This window comes from Littorina saxatilis, linkage group LG13 (assembly GCF_037325665.1).
Source record: "Littorina saxatilis isolate snail1 linkage group LG13, US_GU_Lsax_2.0, whole genome shotgun sequence".
Lineage (NCBI taxonomy): Eukaryota > Metazoa > Mollusca > Gastropoda > Littorinimorpha > Littorinidae > Littorina > Littorina saxatilis.
The window spans coordinates 8,395,873-8,418,896 of record NC_090257.1 but is presented as its reverse complement, the minus strand read 5'-3'; the positions used below and the strand labels follow the sequence as shown (position 1 = coordinate 8,418,896).

The window sequence follows — 23,024 nt, the reverse complement described above, 5'->3', positions numbered from 1 at the left end:
TGCCGCCTGGGCCTTTCGCTCTGGCGCTTGTCGAACATAGTTTGGCACTGTTCTCCAACAAGGAACCATTCTCAAGCGCTGGGCTGACACCTACGTGCCCGTCGTCCTTATTTACTTGTAGTAGTAGGGACTGGAAATTGGTATCCATAAGCCTCGCGGCTTTTTAAGCGTCCCATCTCATTTTCAAATTTATTGCAGGTCAATCATATTCAACATGCTCAAAATCGTTTCCTCAATATCAATCATCATACAAATAACCCTGATAGCATGCTAACGTTAATCTAACGTTAATTTAACGTTTGCATGGTTTGGATTTGGTTAACGGTTAGCATTAAACGTCAAATTAACGTTTAAATAAAAGCAGAAAACCCGTTTTTATGAAAACGTAAAATTAACGTTAGCAAGCAAACCGTTTTCATGGCAAACCTGTTTCAAACGTTAATTTAACGTTTACCTGAAAAAATTATAAATCAAGATTTTTAACATTTATTTTCATCATAACTGTTAAAATTCGCTTGCGGCTTCGTGGCAGACGGAAGAAAAAATCAGCCAGATAAGTTTTCGTCATTAATTGTTTGTCTGTGCACGCAAAAGACCGCTGGGTCGATATATTGTGAATGTATTGTTTTGTCAATAACAAACGTTCCTCCAACAACCTACCTTTCTTGTTTTTTTATTCTGAATTTTGGAACGTTGGCAGTCTCTTTGTTTTTGGACTTTAGACAAAATAAGGCTTATCTTGTCATTGTCTGTAGTGCCGGCAAAATAAAATGGCATTATGAGAACGTTCAAATGTTCTTTAGTAGCTATGATGAAAATAATTGCAACATACAGAGGTAAATATTTTGGTTCCGGTTCAGGTATAAAAATAACGACCAAATTGTTCTGGATGGGATTATTCCTTACTATTTGTTCTAGTTGTGATCTGTTCTACTGGTCTCGTTTGTAATTAAAGGCACAGTAAGCCTCCCGTAAACCATCACAGATACTGTCAGGCTTTTACACACAGTACAAACACCCTTTCATTTAAACACTCACCGCTTGAAATTAGTTGAAATTTTGGTCAAGTAATCTTCGACGAAGCCCGGACTTCGGTATTGCATTTCAGCTTGGTGGTTTAAAACTTAATTGATGACTTCGGTCATTAAAAATCTAAAAATTGTAAAAAAAATAACAAAAATTATAAAACGATCCAAATTTACGTTCATCTTATTCTCCATCATTTGCTGATTCCAAAAACATATAAATATGTTATATATTTGGATTAAAAACAAGCTCTGAAAATTAAATATATAAAAATTATTATCAAAATTAAATTTTCAAAATCAATTTAAAAACACTTTCATCTTATTCCTTGTCGGTTCCTGATTCCAAAAACATATAGATATGATATGTTTGGATTAAAAACACGCTCAGAAAGTTAAAACGAAGAGAGGTACAGAAGAGCGTGCTATCCTTCTCAGCGCAACTACTCCCCCGCTCTTCTTGTCAATTTCACTGCCTTTGCCGTGAGCGGTGGACTGACGATGCTACGAGTATACGGTCTTGCTGCGTTGCATTGCGTTCAGTTTCATTCTGTGAGTTCGACAGCTACTTGACTAAATGTTGTATTTTCGCCTTACGCGACTTGTTTCAAACTTTCAAAACTTCGAATTGTACTGATCTTGTCTTGATGTAAAAATAATTCTTTTATGATCTAAGAATGTTTGTGTAACAAGCTGTCAATTTATTATTTAGATTTTAAAAGTTAGGTCTAGTGCCAAAACGCACCACGGTCCGATTGTCTGAGAGACAATCCGCAAAATTAATTCTTTAACAAGAGGCGAAGCCATCAAGGCTCACGTAAGAAATCGACAAACAGTAACACAAACTCAATCACTCCATCACACATATACACACACACACACACACACACACACACACACACACACACAGAAAGAGCATAGGTGAAACTGTGCAAGAAAGCGAGACACTAGATCTAGATCTGTCTGTCTGCATGTAGCCTACTTACAGGGACACGACTGCCAACTAGTCTCGGCCCGCCCCAAATAATACTGACCGAGACTGACTTTCAGTACTTCCTTCGCGTGACGTCTAACCCTCTTACGTCATAATGTGACGTCAATGTAATGTGACGTCTTCAAATGTTAGAGTTTCTACCACAGACATACACACGCACGCACGCACATACGCACGCACGCACAGACAGACAAAGTTACGATCGCATAGGCTACACTTACGTGAGCCAAAAATTGCTCGCTCTTTACGTAGGGCACCTAGTAGGATGTTCCCGTTCGGTGAGTGTTTAAATGAAAGGGTGTTTGTATATACTGTGTTCAGAAGCGAAATGCCTGACAGTATCGGTTATGGTTTACGGGAGGCTTACTGTGCCTTTAATGTCAAAAAAGGTCGCCAGCACTGACCTGCCTCTGATTTTTTTCAGCGCCCTTCCAAGTTCCATAATTATAATATCGTGGTGAGTACTTTGCTCGTGCTACACCGGCGGCGCGGGGTCTATATTGCGTCACCCGTGACTCCTTTTTTTTTCCAATGTTCCAAATGCATAATTATTACGTTGTTTTGCTCCCACCAAGACTGCAGATATTGGCAAACGCGTGACGTAAAAACTAGATTTGATGACGTTACCCGTACTCGTTCCCGTACACGTGCTGAAAAGTTCCAGGAATACAGATGTTTTATCTCTAGTGCCATGTTCAGCTACATATCAGTACAGCTCGGAGACAATTTTCAGATGGCTGAGGCAAGTGATCGAAGACGATAACACATAGCAGTGCTTATTTTGTTATTATTATCAGTGAACAGGGTGCGTAAGGAACGGAAAGAGACTGACCAGAAGGGAAAGGACAGAATCTGTGCACAACGTCTCACTAGGACTAATAATGCCTGAAAATCAACAGTAAGCTGATGTGTTAATTTGCACACGTAAATTAAACTAAAAGGCACCCGGATAGACAGCAAACGTCAAGATTCTGAACAAAGCTATGCGATTCTTATTAGGAAACTCCACGCCGGGAGTGAGCGCCAGTGACGACAACACGTCATGGGTTGGCGACGATAAGAAAGGCAAAGACAAATACCACAGTGACATTCCGGACGGGGAACGCTATGCGGAAACTTGCGTGCTGAGTTTGATGGCATTGACAGGCACCATCGGCAATGCTTTAGTGTGTCTGACCATTATCACACAAAAACCCTTGCGGCAACATTCTTTTCACAAAGTGAAGCTGGTCAGCTTGTCCCTGTCTGACCTTCTAGTGTGCGCCTTTATCATGCCCCAGACGGCCTTCACCGTGTTTAGGTCCAGGTACATAACTGACTCACCTATCAAACACACACTATAAAGAGCCCTCCCGCAGGTTCGTGCGCACACATGCACGCACGCGCGCGCGCACGCACACACACACACACACACACACACACACACAGTGTCACACACACACACACGCACACACACACACACACACACACTTACGTACGTAAAATACTGTTAAAGGACCAGACCACGCTGTTTTAAAGGTTATTAGAACCACTAACCGATGACTGAAGGTTAGAGAAATGCACCTAAAGATTCCAAAAATGTAAAGAAATTCACCGATTCGTAGCTTTATCATTGTGATTTAATTAAAAACGTTCCGCCAAATTCGTCTGCTAAACGAGACTTCGAAAAGGCCGCCAGTAGACGAGAACCGGTAGTGACGTCATTTCGTGTACAGCTTAGGCTCAAGTGGGCGTTTGCCTACATCGAGCATCAACAACACGCCGAAGGAATGCGCACGGCTGCTGATAGCTATGAAGTATAGAAAAAAGGTTCAGGCATCAGTTGTCACCTTTTTCCGATGGGCTTACAACTTCTGCAGCAAGACTGATTAACTGGAAACGGCGAACACGATGTGCTGTGTTTCGCGACACTGACTTTCTTCCAATGTGAACGCAGTTAAGCCGGCAAGAAAACCTGGCACACACAAAACAGCTGTTGCCTGACGCAGTTCCAGTTCCGACAATTGTTGACCACTCACAGGAGGTCAGAAACCGGATACCAATGTCATCAGAACGATCTGCTTTCACTAAACGCAGACGAAAGGAAGTGAGTACATGTATACTGAATGTGTTCTGTAAGGGATAGGGGTTCAGTGTCACTGGGCGTTTTTGTCAGACTGACAGTATTTGTAGTGGAATGGCATCTGTTCCTAATTTTAAGCACATGTGTTAAGATTACAGATTAAAACATATATCTGTTACTACATGTCCGTCCCCATGCACGTACCCACCTTAAAGTTCCCTCTCTCTCTCCCTCTTTTACACTCACCTGGGTAATCGATGAGTCTCAGGTTTAATCAGTGTCCGTCCATATACACATAGACATTCACACAAACACACACACGTTGTTATAGTTGTTATCTTTTAATTCAGTGTTGTATTAAATGGATAAAGAAATCGTTAATACAGCAAGCTTGCATGAATAATTTGCTGTTGTCCTTTTTTTCAGATCAGGTTCTGTAATACAGTAATTATAATTAATACAAGTACAAATTCATGTTTGCAGTCATACTCATAGTGTGTGAGTGTGTGTGTGTGTGTGTGTGTGTGTGTGTGTGTGTGAAAAGCACTTTGATACTTAAAACATCTGTGTTATTTGATTTTATTTCAAAACTGCAGTCAGAATATTAAGCAGACCTATTCCAACAATACATTTTGATCAGCAGTAAATGTAATGTCAAATTATGAACAACAATCATGTGAGCAGATATATCTAACAGAAACAAATAGTCTAGCAAAATAATACAACCAAGTACATGTTCGGACATCATCATCCACATCAAAACATTGATTGTAGGAAGAGCACAACTCTGTGTTATTACCACTGCTTCAGTCAAACTGCCAGTTCAACTTTATCTCTGTGGGTTTTTTTTTCTCTCAGAGTAACATGGGAAAAAAACCTTTAAAAAACTTGCATGCTACAGAGCTGGATTGTTTCTAGTGATCATGCAGCATGATTTATCCGCATAGAAAACTACTGAAACACCTAAACAGAAATAACAATGTCTACAGAAAAAATCCACTGTTTGATTGCTGTCTGTAGTACTACTCCTCTTGCTAACAGTGGCATTAAAATAATTAAAACTAAGCTATGCTCTCTTGGGGGGGGGGGGGGGGAAGTGCTCTAAGTACTTTTTGTGTCTACATAGGCAAAACAAAACTATGCAATGTTTCAGATTTCCTGACCCACCCTATGTTTTTCCTCCTTATCCTGGACTATTTTGGACTCTTACAAAAACTTGTGTACTTCAAAAATCTTAATTTTGCAGGCTTACAAGGAAATTGACTCTTCTCTTACAACCAGAATACACCATGATTTCAAGCAAAGAAAAAACTACATGCACCTGACAAAAAAACACTTTAATTCAAGAAGTTAGACCTCCTAACCCCAGCTTTTCAATTCAATTCAATACGTTGTTGATGTTGATTATGGAGCTTAACGTCCTCCCAGGTAACTAGGGACCTATATTGGGACATGATTTTTTATACAATGTTAAAAGTGTAGGGTGTAATGGGGGGGAGGGGGACTGGAGGGTGACGGGGTGTAGTCGCTAATAAATTTAAAGGTGCGTTTATTATCTAATATACCAGACATTTTGTTTTGGCTGGTGTACAGAATAACATCACATAAAATCGCACTCGCAAAACATACAAAACACATAAAATGTACACATCAGTACACACATAACCCAAACCACACATATCCATACCAGCACCATCACACACATATCCACATACATACTCTAGTTTGTACATTATAAAAATAAATACATTATGATTAATATCATTACTAGTCAACTTAAATTAAGGCTCAAAATAGGTCTTAAGATGGATGTTATTTAGTGTAATGAAGAGATTATAAAAACCAAAAAAAGCTATGAGAAAGAAAAGTATGAAAGAATTATGCCCATTCTCCAGTGAAAGTTCTGCTGATTGTGGTAACTTTTTTTTCTGTCTAAAACAGGCATCAGGTTAACTGAACGAGCTGTTTGAGGGGGTGGTGATCCTAACACTGGCCTATGGCAACACTGGCCTATGGCAGCTACAACAAAGCTCTGCATACACAGCAAGACTACAATGCAACAGTGCCCAGACTTTGACTGCTACAGCTAGACCAGTTGACAAAGCTCAAGTTGTCACCAAGCAGGACGCCCCAACTGGCGACCAACTATATAGACTGAGGCTGCCTATCTCCAAATCTGACAAAGCAAGAATTGTTACGCAAGCTCCACATTTCTGTTTGCAGTTTAAGCCGACCTTAAGTATGCAATGGTTATGCACATCCCCCCCACACACACACACACACACACACCCCGCAGTTGAGAGTTGTAATGTACCTTTTATTTATCTTACATACATTTGAAGCCTGTGTAGCTCTGTGACAGAAAGAGGTCTCTGATGGCAGTGACCAGACAGGCAGGAAGAACTTTCCTGTTCTTTCGGAAAGTCAGTGAGTGTGCAACTTGTCAGTATGTTCTGAACACATCAAAACATTTTCTTTAATTTAAGCTACATAATATCATGTGGATGCACTGATTGGGTGTAAATAATAACAGCAATTGGTACAGTCAATTCACTAAATGTGCAACAAAACCCTAATCATCAGACATTTTACAACAGCAAACTTCAACAGTCCTTTTACTTTCCTGAATGTCATTATTATTTATTAAAACATGCATCTAGAGCAACATACATATAAATCTTCTTTTATTAAAGTTCACCTGAAATTCAGGCTGCTTTCCCATGCAAAGTACAAATGCAAGTGTCCATAAACCAGGGTTTAATACATGTAGTATGTGAGTGAGTTCTGATGAAAAAGTGATTGTGTTGTAATATTGGTTATTACTGAGTGTTGATGTTACAATGATTACATTATAAAAACAACAACAACAGAACAATGTGAAGAGCAAACTTCTTCTGTGGGCATGCAAGTGAGTTAATCTTGTGTGTGTGTGAAACTATATTTGACTGAGTGTCACATTTAAATAAAGTTTTCTTGATAGCCTTTAAAAACAACAAATACATACATTTAAAAATCAAACAAATATAGGCACCTCAAAAAAAGTTGTATGTACACCTTCGTGGCTGGTGATGCATTCTTGCTCCCCTGCAAGTTTTCATTCTACAATGTACCTCAGGCTAGCTTCCTCTCTCTCTCTCAAATCTGCCCCTCCCACACAATACAACAGGTACAGTGGCCACTCTGACACCAGTCTCTGAAATAATCAAGAACAGTTAAAACTGCGATGAGCTGTTGTTCTTTTACTCGTGAATGCAATGCATGAACACTTAAACAATATCCCACTTATTCGCGAGTGCGTTGACAAGGCGAGAGTGAAAAAATAGCACAGACTCGAAAGCAGACGATAAGTTCAGCACAGAGAGCGGGCGTGTTTACCTTTGATCGCTGAGACAAACAGAGTCGCAATTTTCATCTACACTGTCTTTTCACTACTGCTGGAAGTGGCCTCCGCTCCTCATCTTTCATGCTTGATTCGAGGAGAGAAACTGGTAGTTCGCACATGTACGGTTCAATTTCGTCTGCAGTCACGCTTGTTGCCATGTTGGTAAACAGCATCTTCACACTGTGTGACGTCACGGATAATTTATTCATAAGCCAGTCTCGCGAAGATCACGCGGCACAATGGCGGGTCGTTTTGGAGAAGAAATCCGTCGCTTCGGTCACAAAATTCGTCGGATTACGGCCTTACAAGATTCCGAAGTAAACCAAACATTGTTGAAGACGGTAAGAAAGTGGTTTTCTAACTAACTGCAAACATCGGGAAGTGTTCGGTCGCGCAGGAACACGATTCGAAGCGTTTTTGACGCTAAAACAGCATGGTCTGGACCTTTAAACAAAAACTAAACAAAAAAGTATTGAAGTTTATATATCATGTTCGCTCGTGCGCGCGCACGCACACACACACACACACACACCGTGGCACACACACACACACATACACACACACACACACACACACACACACACACTTACAAAACGTAAAATACTGTTAAACAAAAAGGAGTTGAAGTTTATATCATATTCGCTCGTGCGCGCACACACACACACACACACACACACACACACACACACACACGTACACGGACGCACGCATACACACACGCACCGAAACAGATTGTAGACTGCGAATTATTCAAACCCAGTATTAAAGAAACAAGAAAGGGTGGTTCAGTTATATATAGAAAGTTCGTTCAAGAGTAACTGAAGAAAACTGTCTGTATGATATTTTTACTGAGGCGTAGGTGTTACAGCCTTGCAAATGACGCACGTTCTTTGCAGGCAACACGAACATGTACCAAAAACGGCAAGTGCAGTGTGAAATTAGAAACAAAAGGAAAAACTATCGAAAAGAAAGATAGAGACAAGTTTGTGACAAGTTACAGGGTGACTCCCCCCCCCCCCCCCCCCCAAAAAAATGCCACCCATACACATGGTAATAACTTCTGCATCCGTTCAACGAATGCGTTATATTGGAGTACATTAATTTCAGCTTGTGCATTATCATATCACCAAGTTTAAAATGTGTAGGTCAAGTGATCTTATCTTTGTGCTCTTTCAAAAAAAAATCCTAATTCAGGGATCGACTCTACATTAGGAGGTTTGACTTTCAGCAGTAGCCACTATCACCTTCTGTAAACCCTCCAGATTGGCTTTAATTGATATTATCAGGTCACCAATGATCTGGGGTGATTTTGTATACTTGGACCTTCAGATACTCCAAAAGGTTAAAGTTTAGAAGCTTTTAATCGGATGATAGTGGGTACTGCTCAATGTCAAACCTCTATACTGTGAATCGATCACCAAATTTTGATATTTTTTTCTTCTCGAAAGAGCACAAAAGTCAGACTAATTGACTTACAAGGTTGAAACTTGGTGATATGATCATGCATAAGCTGAATGTACACCAAATATGAAGCAATTCGCTCAGCACATGTAGAAGTCATGCGCATATTATTTTATGGGTGGCATATTTGGCGAACGCAGACCGACACAATGACACATTGACCGACAAATAATTAAGTATATTATTATTAAACATGCAGATCTGAAACGATATATGTGTGTGTGTGTGTGTGTGTGTGTGTGTGTGTATGTATGTGTGTGTGTGTTTGTGTCTGAAGGTGGGAATTTTCAGAACAGCTGTGTACCTTGACAGGCTTTGCAAACATGGTGGCTCTGGTATGTAGTGTGATGTCTCTAGGCCTGATCAGCTTGAACCGTTACATGAAGATCTGTCATACCCGTGTGCACCCGCACATTTACACCAACCGCAACATCGCCCTGATGGCGCTGGGTAAGTTACACGCTATATACACTCTGCAAAAAAAGTTAAGGATCACTTTTTTACAAGCACGCCACACAAAACAGACAAGACCGAATTCTTTCATTTTTAAAACATTATATAATTGAACAACCAAGGAGTAATGACAAACAAAGCAAAGATCGAACGCGGCAGCGACAATTTAGCTAGAGTGTGTCAAACGTGACGACCCTCGAGAATGGAATTCACAACAATGTGAATCAGTGTCAATAACGCGTGTGCCCTCCGTTGTGTGCCAGGCATTCAACACATCGTTTGGCGCATGGAGTGGATCAGGTTGCATATGTATGCTCTGGGAACTCCATTCCACTCCTGCCGGAGCCATTGCAGCAGTTGACCCAGATTGGCAGGAGGAGGGTGATGTTGCTGTACCCGACGACAAAGCTCGTCCCACATGTGCTCTATGGGGTTCAGGTCCGGGCTGTTGGCTGGCCACAGCATCCTGTTGACCCTGGCCTGCTGGATGAAGGTGTTTACAGCTGCAGAGCGATGGGGAGGTGCGTTGTCATCCTGAACAATCGCACGAGGGCCGATCGCTTGGAGGGCTGGAACGACCAGGGGTTGCAGGATCTCATTCTGGTAGCGGACACCTGTCAAGTTGCCCACTACATGGTACAGAGGTGTCCTTAGACGTGTGCTGATCCCTCCCCAGACCATCACAGAGCCTCCGCCAAAACGCTGTCGTTCCAGAACAGCGCCTTCTGCGAAGCGCTCTCTGTGACGCCTCCACACTCGGATGCGACCATCAGCAGGTTCCAAGCAAAAGCGGGACTCATCTGTTAACAACACCTGAGCCCACTGCTGACGTTGCCACCTCACATGTTGAGTGCACCAGGCTCGGCGAGCTGCTCGGTGATTAGCAGTCAGGGTTGTTCCTCGGACTGGACGCCTTGCACGCAAGCCAAAGTTGTGTAAGCGGTTTCGGATCTTCTGACCACTAACAACAGTGTTGGTGGTAGCTTGTAGGCGTTGCCTAATGTTGTTTGCCGTAGATATTCTTTGTTACATGGCCTGCCTCTGGATGAAGCGATCCTCTCTTTGTGTGGTGACTCTGGGCCGACCAGAACGTTGTCGCTCCTGCACTCTTCCAGTTGCGTGGAATCTCTGTTTTAGTCTGATGATGACAGAGGGAGCCACTGCAAGCCTCTCAGTGGGCCACTTGCCTGGCAGCAACACCGTCTTGTAGCCATCCTATTGCCCTTCCTCTATCCAAATCGCTCAGTTTTCTTCGTGGGGGCATGTTGCTACTGTGCATAATTGTGTCAGCGTGTCAACCTTTAAACACAAGCTGGTGAGCGATGTTAATAGCCAGGACCCTGTTGTAGCACGTGCATCACAACCTTTTGCCCTGGCATGCGTTCCGCAAATTTCATGGGGCTATAAAAAAAACCACCCTTTTTCTTCCAAAATGCAGAAGCTTTTGAGAAGTCCCACAAAGGGAAATAACTCTGCCTGCCAAACAAAATTCTAGGTCAAGACTCATTGTTCATTTGTTAATTCAAACACATTAATCTTTTAATTATTATGTCGATGTTTAATTTTTTGGCAATTTTGTATAATTAGATCCGTTTTTCAACCGATCCTTAACTTTTTTTGAAGAGTGTATACGACTTGGTGTTTTAGTGGTAAATGTAGATAGAAATGTGTAATACAGACAAAGCAAACAAATAAACGTGTTTTTCTCGTGAAAATGTTGCGTTGTGCGGGAGTTTGGGTGGCCACGTGATGTACACAAAGCAAAGTGCGGGACGGACTCTGCTCTGTGCTGTAACACTGGCAAGTTCAAAACACGAGAAAAACGATTTTGTTATGCGAGCAGCCACGGGGGATGTATGTATTGTTCAAATGGTCGTAAAATAAGTCTTGTATTTATCATCGTACTCAGGCCCTGTTCTTTTTTTCGTCACACCTAAAACCGTTATTTCTTGTAAGCGGCCCTGCATTAATTTTAATATATAGCTATTCTGATGAACACGTGGGGGAATTCGGGGGCTGTGATTGGATGGTCTCTTCCGATCATCAAAGCATAATGCTACGGAAGTCGGCCATTTTTCTCAATATCCAAAAGCATATTGTCAAAAACAAAGACGCATGGTTCCGGTTTACCCATCTGTACCACGCGGCGATGTTTCTATCGACAACAGCATACACTGACAACTTGAAATTCTTCTCGGGAATGTTTTTCAGCTTTACAAAATGTGATAGCATACCCTTTTCTGCTAACCGATGAAACAGGACTAAACCAATTATTTTCTGTCCCTAAACACCACAAAATGCCCAAAGTCGAAAGATGTAGTACAAACAGGGGAGTAAAACGGAACAGCCATTTTTGTGTGCCTGTGTAAGCTCAGCCGTTGCCGACGTCTGCTCGCGTTGTACGGACCCAATAAACATGCCAGAACTGGGCCATTGCTGGCGTTTTGATGGCAATGCCAGTTGCCAGAACTACTGCCATCAAAGGCCCATTGATGGCCCAATGCTGGCATATTACCCGTATGCACATTGGCAAATTGATGGGCCATCACTGGCAAGCCAGCACTTTGCCAGCAAAAACCCATCATTTATTTGCTGGCTTTTTGATGGCTTGCCATCATTTTGCCAGCAATTTTCCAGCAAAAACCCATCATGTATTTGATGGCTTTTTGATGGCTTGCCATCATTTTGCCAGAATTTTGCCAGCAAAATCCCATCATTTATTTGATGGCTTATTGATGGCTTGCCATCAAAAACCCAGCATTTTGCCAGCATTTTGCCAGCATTTTGCCAGCATTTTGCAGGTTTTTAGTTTTATATAAAAAAAACTGTTTTCCATATATTTTCCGTTAATGGCCCTTTACCTGCTGAAATTACCGGGCCAGTTGTGGCCCGGCATAATGCCATATTTCTGTCATTACCATTGCCAGCAAAATGCCAATAAGTTGCAGTAAATATACCAATACCACTGATTCGGATAGAATGACGGCTCTATTCATGTGCTCTACCTGCACAGTCTTGTTAGCCCATATGTGGTTGTTGGAAGTCTATAAATATGCTTTGTTTTGTCATTTTTACTGTGAATGTAATAACAATGACAAAACACAGCACATCAATGGACTTTTCAACACATGCTGGCGGCAAGACGTGCGCAAATAAAGCAAAGGGCAATGCTGTGAAGCTGTACATTAGCAATAATGCAATTGAAATGCTAATCACATTTGTCGTGTAACTTATCTGGCAAGTAAAGGCAGTGGTTTTGACAGAATATCGTCATCAACGCAGTTATAGCGGGCACAACAACAATACAGTAATATAGATTAAAAACAAAACAAATGTAAAGCTTCCAAACAGCAACGACTCATTATCGAAGCATTACAGAAACGTACGCTTTGTTTTCAGTTGCTCACTGGTTTATTTTATTTGTACAGCGTTCTAAATTTCACACTCGAGACATGATGACCAAAGGCAGAATGTTTCTTGTTCACTTTCCAGTTCCCAGTAAACCTCCGTAGGATTGTCTTGATTCTGTCATTTCTCTGTTCGCATCCGCAACGTTGAGATAACGCTTCTTTTCTTTGTCCTGACGTCGTAGCCTACGGTAAGTCTGTTTGTGAAGCCATTGAAACTCTCAAGTTCTCCTGCCGTTCACCTTCTGAAACATGAAAGCAAACGAGTTTTGTTGGTTTTAATTCATTATTCCATATCACACACACACACACACACACACACACACACACACACACACACACAACCAAACAACCAAACAAACGCAAGCATACACGCACGCATGCAAGCAAACAGCACACGCACGCACGCACGCGCGCGCGCTCACACACACACACGCGCACACACACACGCGCACACACACACACACACACACACACACACACACACAGAGGCATTCTCACAGAGAGGACGACTTCTTGTAATCTATCATATTTTCTGAACTGACTAAAATGCCAAGCAGAAGTAAGGGGTCAACAGGAATATGTATTTTGATCTAACCTGCGAAGCTTACGTTGTCTCGGACAGCTCTCTTGCGTTTCTCTCAGGAACTGAGACCCAGGCGAGCTGCATCTTATCCAGTTGGGCAGTCAGACACTTGCACAAATCTTTGTCCTGGAGTGAATAGACACATACTCAATGTCAACATTCACAAGATGCAATTTGTTTGGTTACAAGTAAGCTTATGGTGTTTATGCCTATGGTGCTTTTCTTTTGACAGAGACAAAACAAACTCAATCACACAAAGAAAGGAAAAAGGCACACACACAGTCACGTACACACACACACACACACACACACACACAACCGCGCGCGCGGGCGCACACACACACACACACACACACACACACAACCGCGCGCGCGGGCGCACACACACACACACACACACACACACACACACACACACACCCACACACACACACACACACACACACGCGCGCAGATTCTTTCTTACAGAGAGGACGACTTCTTAAAGTCTATTATATTTTGCGAACTGACTCAAACGTCCAGCAGAAGAAAGTTGAAAAAAAGACCGACAACGGAGGAAAAGAACAAGAAGATACTAGATCTAACGCCGTTGCGACGACCTGCTCACACAACTGTTTGTGAAACTCACCACGCTTGCTTCTAGCCGGAGGAGATCGGACGCGTACTGAAATCGAAGAAGGTGCTTTGGAAATTCCTTGAAGTTGAAATGAATGCAAAACAAATAACCGGACATCTGCAGAACCACCGCGGGCCGGATTTAGTTGACAATGCGTCATCATCACGAGTGACGTCAAGCTATTTCGACATTTGTTTGTACATTACGTCACTCCAAGAGAGAAAGTCATACCGCTGTGCTGTCGCAGATCTTCTTGCCAGCAATAATCCAGCATTCCCATTGGCCCATTGCTGGCGTGACAGCAAAAACCCACCTATAATTGCCAGCAAAACGCCACCTATGGCCCAATGCTGGCAAACAAGCACTGGGCCATCAATGGCGTGCCAACAGTGGGCCAATTGAGGCATTTTACTGGCCGACAATATTACTGGAATGCCAGAGATGGGCCAGTGATGGCAAGCCATAACTGGGCCTTTGTTGGCAAACCATAATTGGCCCAGTGTTGGTTTTTTTATGGCCAGCTTTACCAAACTTGCCAGCAAAAAGCCAGCAATGGCCCAGTTCTGGCATGTTTATTGGGGGATTAGCTGTTCTCTTCTTCTCCCCTTGTTGCATCCTAGTTCTTCAGTTGTTTCTAGTTTTCCGTTGATGTTGTGTTTTGGTCTTCTTCATAAGTAGTCTTGTTCAAAATTAAAAAACCTTAAACTTCTTTTTGTTGTATACGAATGAACTAATAAAAAGCTGTTTAACAGCTGTGTTGTCAAATCGAGTTTTTTTCCAAAGTCAGTGTGGCGCGCGCCTGCGCAAAACTAATGAGCGTCTGCTAACAAAACCTGAGATCAACGCATCGACGCAAAAACTGTCATTTTGTAAGCTTGGAACAACAAATCAAGGTCAGAACAGCTATATAATCGCTATTGTATTTTCAGCGTAGAAATAGGGTCCGATATTTAGACTCGAACAAGTATAATGCGACTCGTCTTCGACTCGTCGGCATTTATACTTGTCTCGTCTAAATATCGGACCCTATTGCTACGCTGAAAACACAATAGCTGTTAAATACTCATAAAGGATAAGTCATCATCGAGACTACTAAAACCTGGCTAGCTAGCCCTAACCCGTTAACCAAGACTCGGCGAAGCAGGCCATCATAATGCACTTTGCAGAAACCTTTCCTTTAAAGGCACAGTAAGCCTCCCGTAAACCATCACAGATACTGTCAGGCTTTTACACACAGTACAAACACCCTTCCATTTGAACGCTCGCCAAACAGGAACATCCTGGCTGCTTTCCGTCAAGAGTAAGACATTTTCAAAGAATTTATTTTCGTGGACCGTCTCTTCCACAATTTGGCGCCTCGTTTTTGGCGCTAGAACTAACTTTTAAAATCTAAATAATAAATTCACAGCTTCTAACACAAACATTCCTAAATCATAAAAGATTTCTTTTTTCAGCAAGATAAGATTATTACAATTCGAAGTTTTGAAAGTTTAAAAAAAGATAGGCCGGAAGCAGGGTCACAAAAGGTCGTGTCTCAAAGCAGACGATTTTTCTACATAGCGCTCGCTTTCTTTGAAGCCAGCCGCCGCCGACAAGTTTGTGTGACTAGAGGTACACAATAACGTGCTATTTCAGATACAGCCAGTCGCATTGACTTGTAATCACAAACTGACGACTAAAATGTGAAAACAAGGAAAGTGGATCACACGGGTTCACGATGGCTCAGGGGTTAGATAAACCACGAAATCTGGTGTGTGGTTTACGCGAGCTAAATAGCAATGCAAACGAACTGTTCCATGTAATGCTATTAAATGCTATTGCAAGTGTGTTCCATAAGCTTAGAACTTCTTTTCTCAGTAGAAGATTGAAATCGTTTTGTAAACCATTTGAGACATACTGGGGCTTTAGCTCTGATCACATTTTCGAAGTAAACATGACATATCCATACATTTTGGAATTCAGGAATGGATAATTAAGGAATACAATGCAATCATTCTTCAATATTATGTAGGCTTGTTGTTGTCTTCACCTTATGTCGATTTACATTTCCTAAACATGTAAATATGAATAAACATTGTTGAAACCAATTCTTCAATATGTTAATAAACATTCGATTTTTCAGTATGACAATTTTAATGAACAAATTAATTTACGGAATTGTAAGCCTCCAAGCTGAAATGTAATCCCATCGTCCTGACTGAGTCAAAGAATGAGCTTTTGTAAGGAAGCACATCAAATCTAAATCGTGTAATAAAGTCTGTGTACAGCCCATTCAAGGCTGTAGGTCAGTTACCTGTTTTCATCACTCGCAAATTGTTCGGCCAAAAAATGTGCACCCAACACGAGACGTACTTTGGGTAACATTTTGGCTCATTACAGGTATTAACACAATTTTATGCAATATTCCGGAAAAAGTTTTAAACCCGTCACATGTGTGCTGACTAACATAAAAATAAAAATAAATCATGACTTCGCATGCATGGAGAAAAACGAGTAATACAAAATCTGCCAAAATTGTATTTGAGTATAACCACTGGCAGAAATGTTCTAATCATGTAAATACATGAGGAAAAAATCGAACGAGCAGGCTGGTTTCTAGAGACAGCAGTTATTGCTGAGTGACTCTCAAAACAATCTGCGATCATGCATGACTGGACATCGCCGTAGCACAGCTAGCAATCTTCACACACACACACACACTTTTCAAAAGTGTTTACAGGATTAGCAAATTGTCAGTATTGGTCACGCTGGAATTAAACTTTGGCAACATGTATATCACTTATTTTTCTGTATGCATGTCAGGTCATGATGGTTTAAAAAAAAAGTATAAATCCACAAATCTTAGCTGAATTTTGACCCATTTTCCGGAATATTGCATAACATCTGAAAACGTATCTATAACGCTACACGATTTTACTTGATCTACGTATGGTAAGTAGGCATAGAATCCTGAAAGTTTCGAAGCAATCCACCGTGTGTTTGCCGAAATACTATGCTTTTTGTCATGATACCCCTCCAAATTGTTACAAAACCTCCCGTTTTCGACCGCCCATACGATAGATTGCCTGCATCAGGAGGAACGGCAATACATATATATATGAAATACGCAAGATAGCTAAACAAAGCAACCTGTTCTGGATAGATAATTGGTTTGACCATCTCCTAGTACGTCAAAGTTGCCAAGTTGAAAGCTTTTCATGTTAAAGAAAGTTTGAATGAAATGACACGGGAATGAATGTTTTAGTTGGGTTGCATAAATGGGTGCAATAATTTGTTTTCTGAGTCTATAACCGTTTTGTTAAAGTGTGAAGCTGATTAGTCGAACCTGAAACGACCAGGCTAAGCTGAGAAGAGTCTCTCCATCTCCCTTCACAAAAGACCAAGGGATGGACGCGATGCTTCCGACACATGCCGCGAAGTTTTTACACCCCCGGTATAGGGGTGTGTATAGGATTCGGTCGATGTGTTTGTTTGTTTGTGTGTTTGTGTTCGCATATAGATCTCAAGAATGAACGGACCGATCGTCACCAAACTTGGTGAACAGGTTCTATACATTCCTGAGACGGTCCTTACAAAAATTGGGACCAGTCAAACACACGGTTAGGGAGTTATTGGTGGATTAAGATTCTACAAGGACTTATAGAGGGACATATTAATGGTCAAAGGGAAATAACCTTCTCAGTTGGTGGCAGTGAGAATGGTAAGGACGGGGGTGTTTTTCCTACCTCGGAGGAATTTCTTGTTTATAATTATTAATTAGATCCGTTTTTTCAACCGATCCTTAACTTTTTTTTGAAGAGTGTATATATGACGGCTTACCAGCGCCAAAACCACGTCATTACAATTTTCACGTGAACATTTCAATTATCAGTGAAAATTACTAACTTTCTACTAATGTTTAATTTTCAGTTTCGGCTATAGTAATCCGTCAGGAACTGAGCCAGAACTGACGATTTTAATTTTCACTTGAAAACTATTACACGCGGTCTCTCTCGATTCGAAAGTTTTTGGGTCGATTGTCCCTTACCAAGACACTAAAGAACAGATTTATGAGTGTGGTAGTGTGGAATCCACGAGGTACAGCTGTCTTCCCGATAACTTGTTGAAGAAGGAATTCTATTGAAAGATATTTTTGAAAGTGTGAGAATTTAGATCGACTAGACCCATTGAAAGTTTTCAAATTTCAGAGTTTTCCCCACCTTTTGAGTTTGCATTTTTCAAGAACTGTTCAGTTTCCACGAAGAACTTTTCGCAGCTTTAGAAGACTATGTTCGTTACCAAATATGGCGAAAGTATAACATGACTATGCAACAATGTCAGCCCCCTTATCTCTCGCTTGCAGGTGTTTGGTGTTTGTCAGCAATGCTCGCAACACCACCACTGGTAGGTTGGGCTGAGTACGACTACCTGCCCAGACAGTCCTTCTGCTTCTGTAAGTGGACCACCTCCGTGTCTTACTCCTTCTTCATGGTCATCGTCTGCTTCGGGGGTCCCTTCGGCATGATGATCCTCTGCTACGTCCCTATCTTCAAGTCCTTCAAGAAAGTTCGCCAGCGCTTGAAACAGAACCAGGAGAAGAAAGGTGTCACAAAACAAAAGGGGCACGGCCCTTTTAGGGTTCAAGTGAAGGAAGGCGATGACAAGACAAAGGGGGCAAGTTTATCGTCAAGCAAGTACTCAGAGCCGACATCATCAGCTTTGGACATGCAGCAGACAGGATCATCGGTTACAAATACTGCTCTTTCCCGCACGCCGGCCATGACCAAGGAAGCGATCGTCCCGATAGGACCAGCACAGAATAGTGCTCCGTCAGCAGGTCGGCATGTGCCCACGTCACCAAAACAAGTCACCTCTGTGGCAGCATCAACTTCTCAACAGAAGAATGAAACGCCAACACAATCCAAGGTTAGAGTGTCCTCAGAGCAGGAAGGAACCGCAGGCAGAGTATGTATGCTAGAAAAGCAGGCAATATCTACAGGACCGTCCACAAAAGCAGGCGTACACGAAGGGCATACAGCTTATGTAGGATCAGCTGTTCAGGAAGAACTACCATTACTATGTATGCATTTTGCAAATCCCGCGACCGAGTCAGGCGCGGTCGCACATGGGCAATGTCATGCTTACTCTTTGGGTGGCATGGAAAGATTCGGGACAGATGTAAGTGGCTCGCCGGTTGATCTGAATAAATCCACGATGTTACAGTCCGGTGGTAATGAAGGTCTACAAACAACCGTATCAGACACACCTTGTGTGAACTCCGATAAGGAAGCTGCTCTACCAGCCCCCTCCACAGAGCTGACGCCGGGAAACAAGGCCAACGTGGGGCTAATACCGCTGTCTCTCAGCCAGCACGCGCTCAACGCTCACACCGACAGTGGGGAGGGGATGAAGCTTGCCAGGCACAACTGCCACGTCCAAGCAGTAGCCAGTGAAAAGAAGCCCCTCGACGCTAAAGCCGGGACGTCGGAAAGCTGCCTCCTTGCCCTGCACAGCGGTGACGGGCCAACAGAGGTGCCCATCAGGCCTAAAGCCTTCAAGATAACGAGGAAGACCATTTACAGGCTGGGTAAGAGGCTGAGATGGAAGCACGACCCTGGTGACGTGCAGTTGGCCAAGACCTTGATGGTGGTCATCGTGGCTTTCGTCCTGTGTTGGATGCCCTACTGCATCACCATGTTCCTGTCCGTCTTCGCCCCTCACACCATCACCCGGACCCCCGCCATGTTCACGCTCATGTTGGGCTACAGCAACAGCTGCCTCAACCCCATTCTATACAGCTTGACGGACAGCGGGATGAAAAAGGGTTACCGAAACCTGTTGACACGCAGAAGAACTGCCCTAATTGCGCCAAGTAAGCGTTCAAAATTAACTGATTACAGTGCTCTTAATTGTATGGTTAAGTCACAGTAATTTCCAAATTCAAGGGTGTACAAAAAAAATCACGCCCCCCCCCCCCCTTCCTCCCCCTACCCCTCCCCCCTCAAGCAAATACCAAGTTTATGTGACTGCTAGATTCGTAAGAAAGCACAACCAACTTCAGTCGACCTAAAGGCGTTCAAGCCAGTCAGCTTATTACAAGGGTACAGGGTTTTTTTTTAATCAATAAAAAAAAAATCCAAACCAAGTTGGGTTGTGTCAGGTACCAGAATCGTTAAATCAAAACAGATCAGGGGCGTGAGAACATCGTCTTGACTAGTAATAGTAGTAGTGGGTAAATACTCTGTCCAAATCTACAGGTCGTGGCTTTGATTGCACGGAACCGCCTGCCTGATGGCAAAGGCTGAAACAAACAGCTCGCAGGGTGTATGGGATCCTGTAAAATGTTCTCAGCCTAATCAAGGAATCCAAGGAAGGGAGATCCCAGCCTATCAATCCACCTGCTGTATTCACAGGCTGACTTCACAATGTTCTGCTGTACCAGACTGTCAAGGAGAAAGTGAGCACACACGCACCTAAAGTGTGGATGGTTACCTAAGAGGCGGCACTGGGTGTAGTGCCTTTCTAGTGCACTTGCACTACAACAGCACTGGGTGCAGTACTCGCTCCGGCATCGAAGAATTTTGCACTAAAAAATGCACAAAATTTGACCTATTTCGTCGCCTATAGAGGACGGAAAGAATGTCATTTTGAACATTGTTATGACATTCTTTCCGTCAAAAAAGTCAATTTAACGGTGTTAAATGAAGCGAGCATCCACACAATTAGGTTGCCATCCAGAGTTTAGGTTGCCATCCACGTGTGGATAGTTGCCTTATGGTGATTTAGGCAACCAAACCTGTGGAAACATGGGTACACACACACACACACACACACACACACACACACACACACACACAGGTGAGCACACTTTCGTTCACAGCCCGGTGGAACTGTTTAAGGACAGGTGACCAAACACCAGATGTCCTCGGTTCCCCGAGAAAGTACCGACAGGGACTGCAGAGTACTCTACCGTCTCTTGTACAGGCGTTGGTGTGCTATTTTGACAATTACTGGACACTGTGTTGGTTTCCCAGCTGAGGCTGCTTGTGATGGTAGTGCCAAGGACTATAAAAGACTCGACTCGCTCAACCACTTCTTCGATGATGGTGAGCGGTGTGATATGTTTTCTTCCTTCTGAAGACGACTACCAGATTGTGCTCTTTAGTACGAGAACGTGGAAAAGGTTGGAGTCCGGTTTGTTTCTACAGTGTAGACAGAGTGCGTTCAGAATGTAGTGACAACTTCATTTTTACCTCCTGGGAAAAAAAACAAGGTTTGTTTCAGAAGCATTCTAACATGCTGAATGATGTTCCAAGCTTGGTGGATTTGCAGGAACACACATTGTCTCTCAGTGATGACGTTGTTGTAAACAAAAAGTAGTATCCCATGCCCTTTGAGTCTGAAAATGTTGTCAGTGAGGCCCTGGATCTGGATCTGGATCTGGATTCGATAAGTTACAGGGGCCAATGTTGGCCATCGTCGCAACTGTGGGAATGCGCAGCGTTCCCTATCAATAAAACCTAACATCTACTTTAAAATAGGGTTAAAAAACGGATACTATGGGTGAAGTTCAAAACACCCCTGATTTGCCAATCGCCGTGGAGAAGGCTTTGGCTGTTCTCAGGTGTGTTTTGGTGTCATCGAGATTGTTCCACTCTCGCACCGTTTTGACAAAGTAGGAGTTTCTGAACTGTTTTGTTTTGGAATCTGGGATCTTAAACTCTCGGTTATTGTTTACTATCTGGCTATCTATGGGTTTTTCTGTGTTGTAATCTCTGTAGCGTGAGGCTTTTCTGACTCGACGTTTCTCTGGGTTGATCGGGGTGAGGAAGTGTTGTGGTGGGAGTGCAGGGACTTCTCCTTCTGCGATCTTATACAAAAGGATGAGGCGCTGTTAACGTTGTTGTCTGCGCTGTTTCAGTAGTGATAGTCCCAGAGTGTTCAGCATTCTCCCTATATCTCTGGACTTGTAGCCTAGTCCTTTGATATCAGTGAAGCGAGCTGTCTGACGTTGGATGCGCTCTAACTGCTCTGTGTTTTGTTTGAGGTAGGGGTCCCACACGACTGCTCCGTACTCCATATTGGATCTGACGACGCTGATGTAGGCAAGGCGGCGGCTTTCCTGTGGGAAGTTCTGCAGGTTGCGACGTAGAAAGTCCAAGAGTTGAGCTTGCTCGTTTGGCAATGTTTGCTTCTTCTTCTTCTTGGCGTTCGCAGAGGTTACACAATCAGTCCAGCACTGGTGATAAATGTTGTCGTTTTCTCCAACTCCTGCCGACTGCCGTATAGTTTGGTCTGCAAGGGAGTTGGTGACGGCCACACTTCTTTTCGTTCCTCATCTAGTAAGGGACATCGCTGTAAGATGTGTTCCGCTGTTTGGTCCTCTTGACCGCAGGCACAGGTTGGTGATGGCGCCAGCTTGAACTTTCGGTTCATGTGAGCATTGAGCCTGTTGTGGCCAGTACGCAGCCTGATGAGGTTGACTTGCTGCTCTCTGGACATTGTGTGGTAGTCATCTCTGTTTGTCCTTGGCCTCATCAATGCCTTGATGATTGTCTTCTGCTCACTAAAGCTGACACTGTTTTCAGGTTGGTCTTCCACGGCTCCTTCTTTTGCCAGCTCATCTGCCCTTTCATTTCCTGGTATCCCACAGTGTGCTGGTATCCACTGGAGGACAACTCTTCTGGTTTGTCTGACCATCTGTAATGCTTTGGCCAGCTGTGGGAGTTTGTCGTTCTCTAGGGCCTGAAGGACTGAAAGGGCGTCCGAGAGGAAGACAACTTGGTAGCAAGGGTCTGCGGAGTCCTGAACGAAGGAGGCGGCCTGCATGAGAGCTTCAGCTTTGCAATGTGGTTGCTCCATTCGAGTCAAGTCTGAGGACAGGAGGATGTCTAAGTAGGGACTTTGTGGGACTTGTTTCAGTATGGTGTTGTTTAGTGCGTGGAAGAACTGAGACTTGTCACTGGTGGAGAGGATGTAGCACTTGTCGGCGTTAAAGCGTATGCCCCATCGTGATGCCCAGTACATCCTCCAGCTTCTTAAGGTCATTTTGGAGAGCA

General features: G+C 43.0%; 1 protein-coding gene and 2 long non-coding RNA genes across 3 annotated transcripts; 2 read left to right on the top strand and 1 right to left on the bottom strand.

Annotated features, from left to right (window-relative positions):
• The first annotated feature begins 3,512 nt into the window (after positions 1 to 3,512).
• On the top strand, positions 3,513 to 6,956 carry LOC138983530 (uncharacterized). The gene is made up of 2 exons (XR_011461182.1): positions 3,513 to 4,105; positions 6,023 to 6,956. It is a non-coding gene; the product is annotated as an uncharacterized lncRNA (long non-coding RNA).
• A 5,631-nt stretch (positions 6,957 to 12,587) lies between these two features.
• Positions 12,588 to 14,255, bottom strand: LOC138946035 (uncharacterized). The gene is made up of 3 exons (XR_011449177.1): positions 13,999 to 14,255; positions 13,383 to 13,496; positions 12,588 to 13,029 (listed from the first exon to the last, which is right to left on the bottom strand). It is a non-coding gene; the product is annotated as an uncharacterized lncRNA (long non-coding RNA).
• A 4,093-nt stretch (positions 14,256 to 18,348) lies between these two features.
• Positions 18,349 to 21,103, top strand: LOC138946173 (histamine H1 receptor-like). The gene is made up of 3 exons (XM_070317684.1): positions 18,349 to 18,930; positions 19,252 to 19,837; positions 21,000 to 21,103. The coding sequence occupies exons 1-3, from the start codon at positions 18,349 to 18,351 to the stop codon at positions 21,101 to 21,103; spliced, it is 1,272 nt and encodes a 423-aa protein (XP_070173785.1).
• The last annotated feature ends 1,921 nt before the right edge of the window (positions 21,104 to 23,024 follow it).

What these genes read in the sequence shown, in the direction of transcription:
- LOC138946173 (XM_070317684.1), top strand. Translation starts at nt 18,349, where the DNA reads ATGCTCGCAACACCACCACTGGTAGGTTGGGCTGAGTACGACTACCTG. An exon ending in AGGAAGGAACCGCAGGCAGA is followed by an intron (nt 18,931 to 19,251) that starts GTATGTATGCTA and finishes AACTCCGATAAG; the next exon opens with GAAGCTGCTCTACCAGCCCC. An exon ending in AACTGCCCTAATTGCGCCAA is followed by an intron (nt 19,838 to 20,999) that starts GTAAGCGTTCAA and finishes TTGGTTTCCCAG; the next exon opens with CTGAGGCTGCTTGTGATGGT.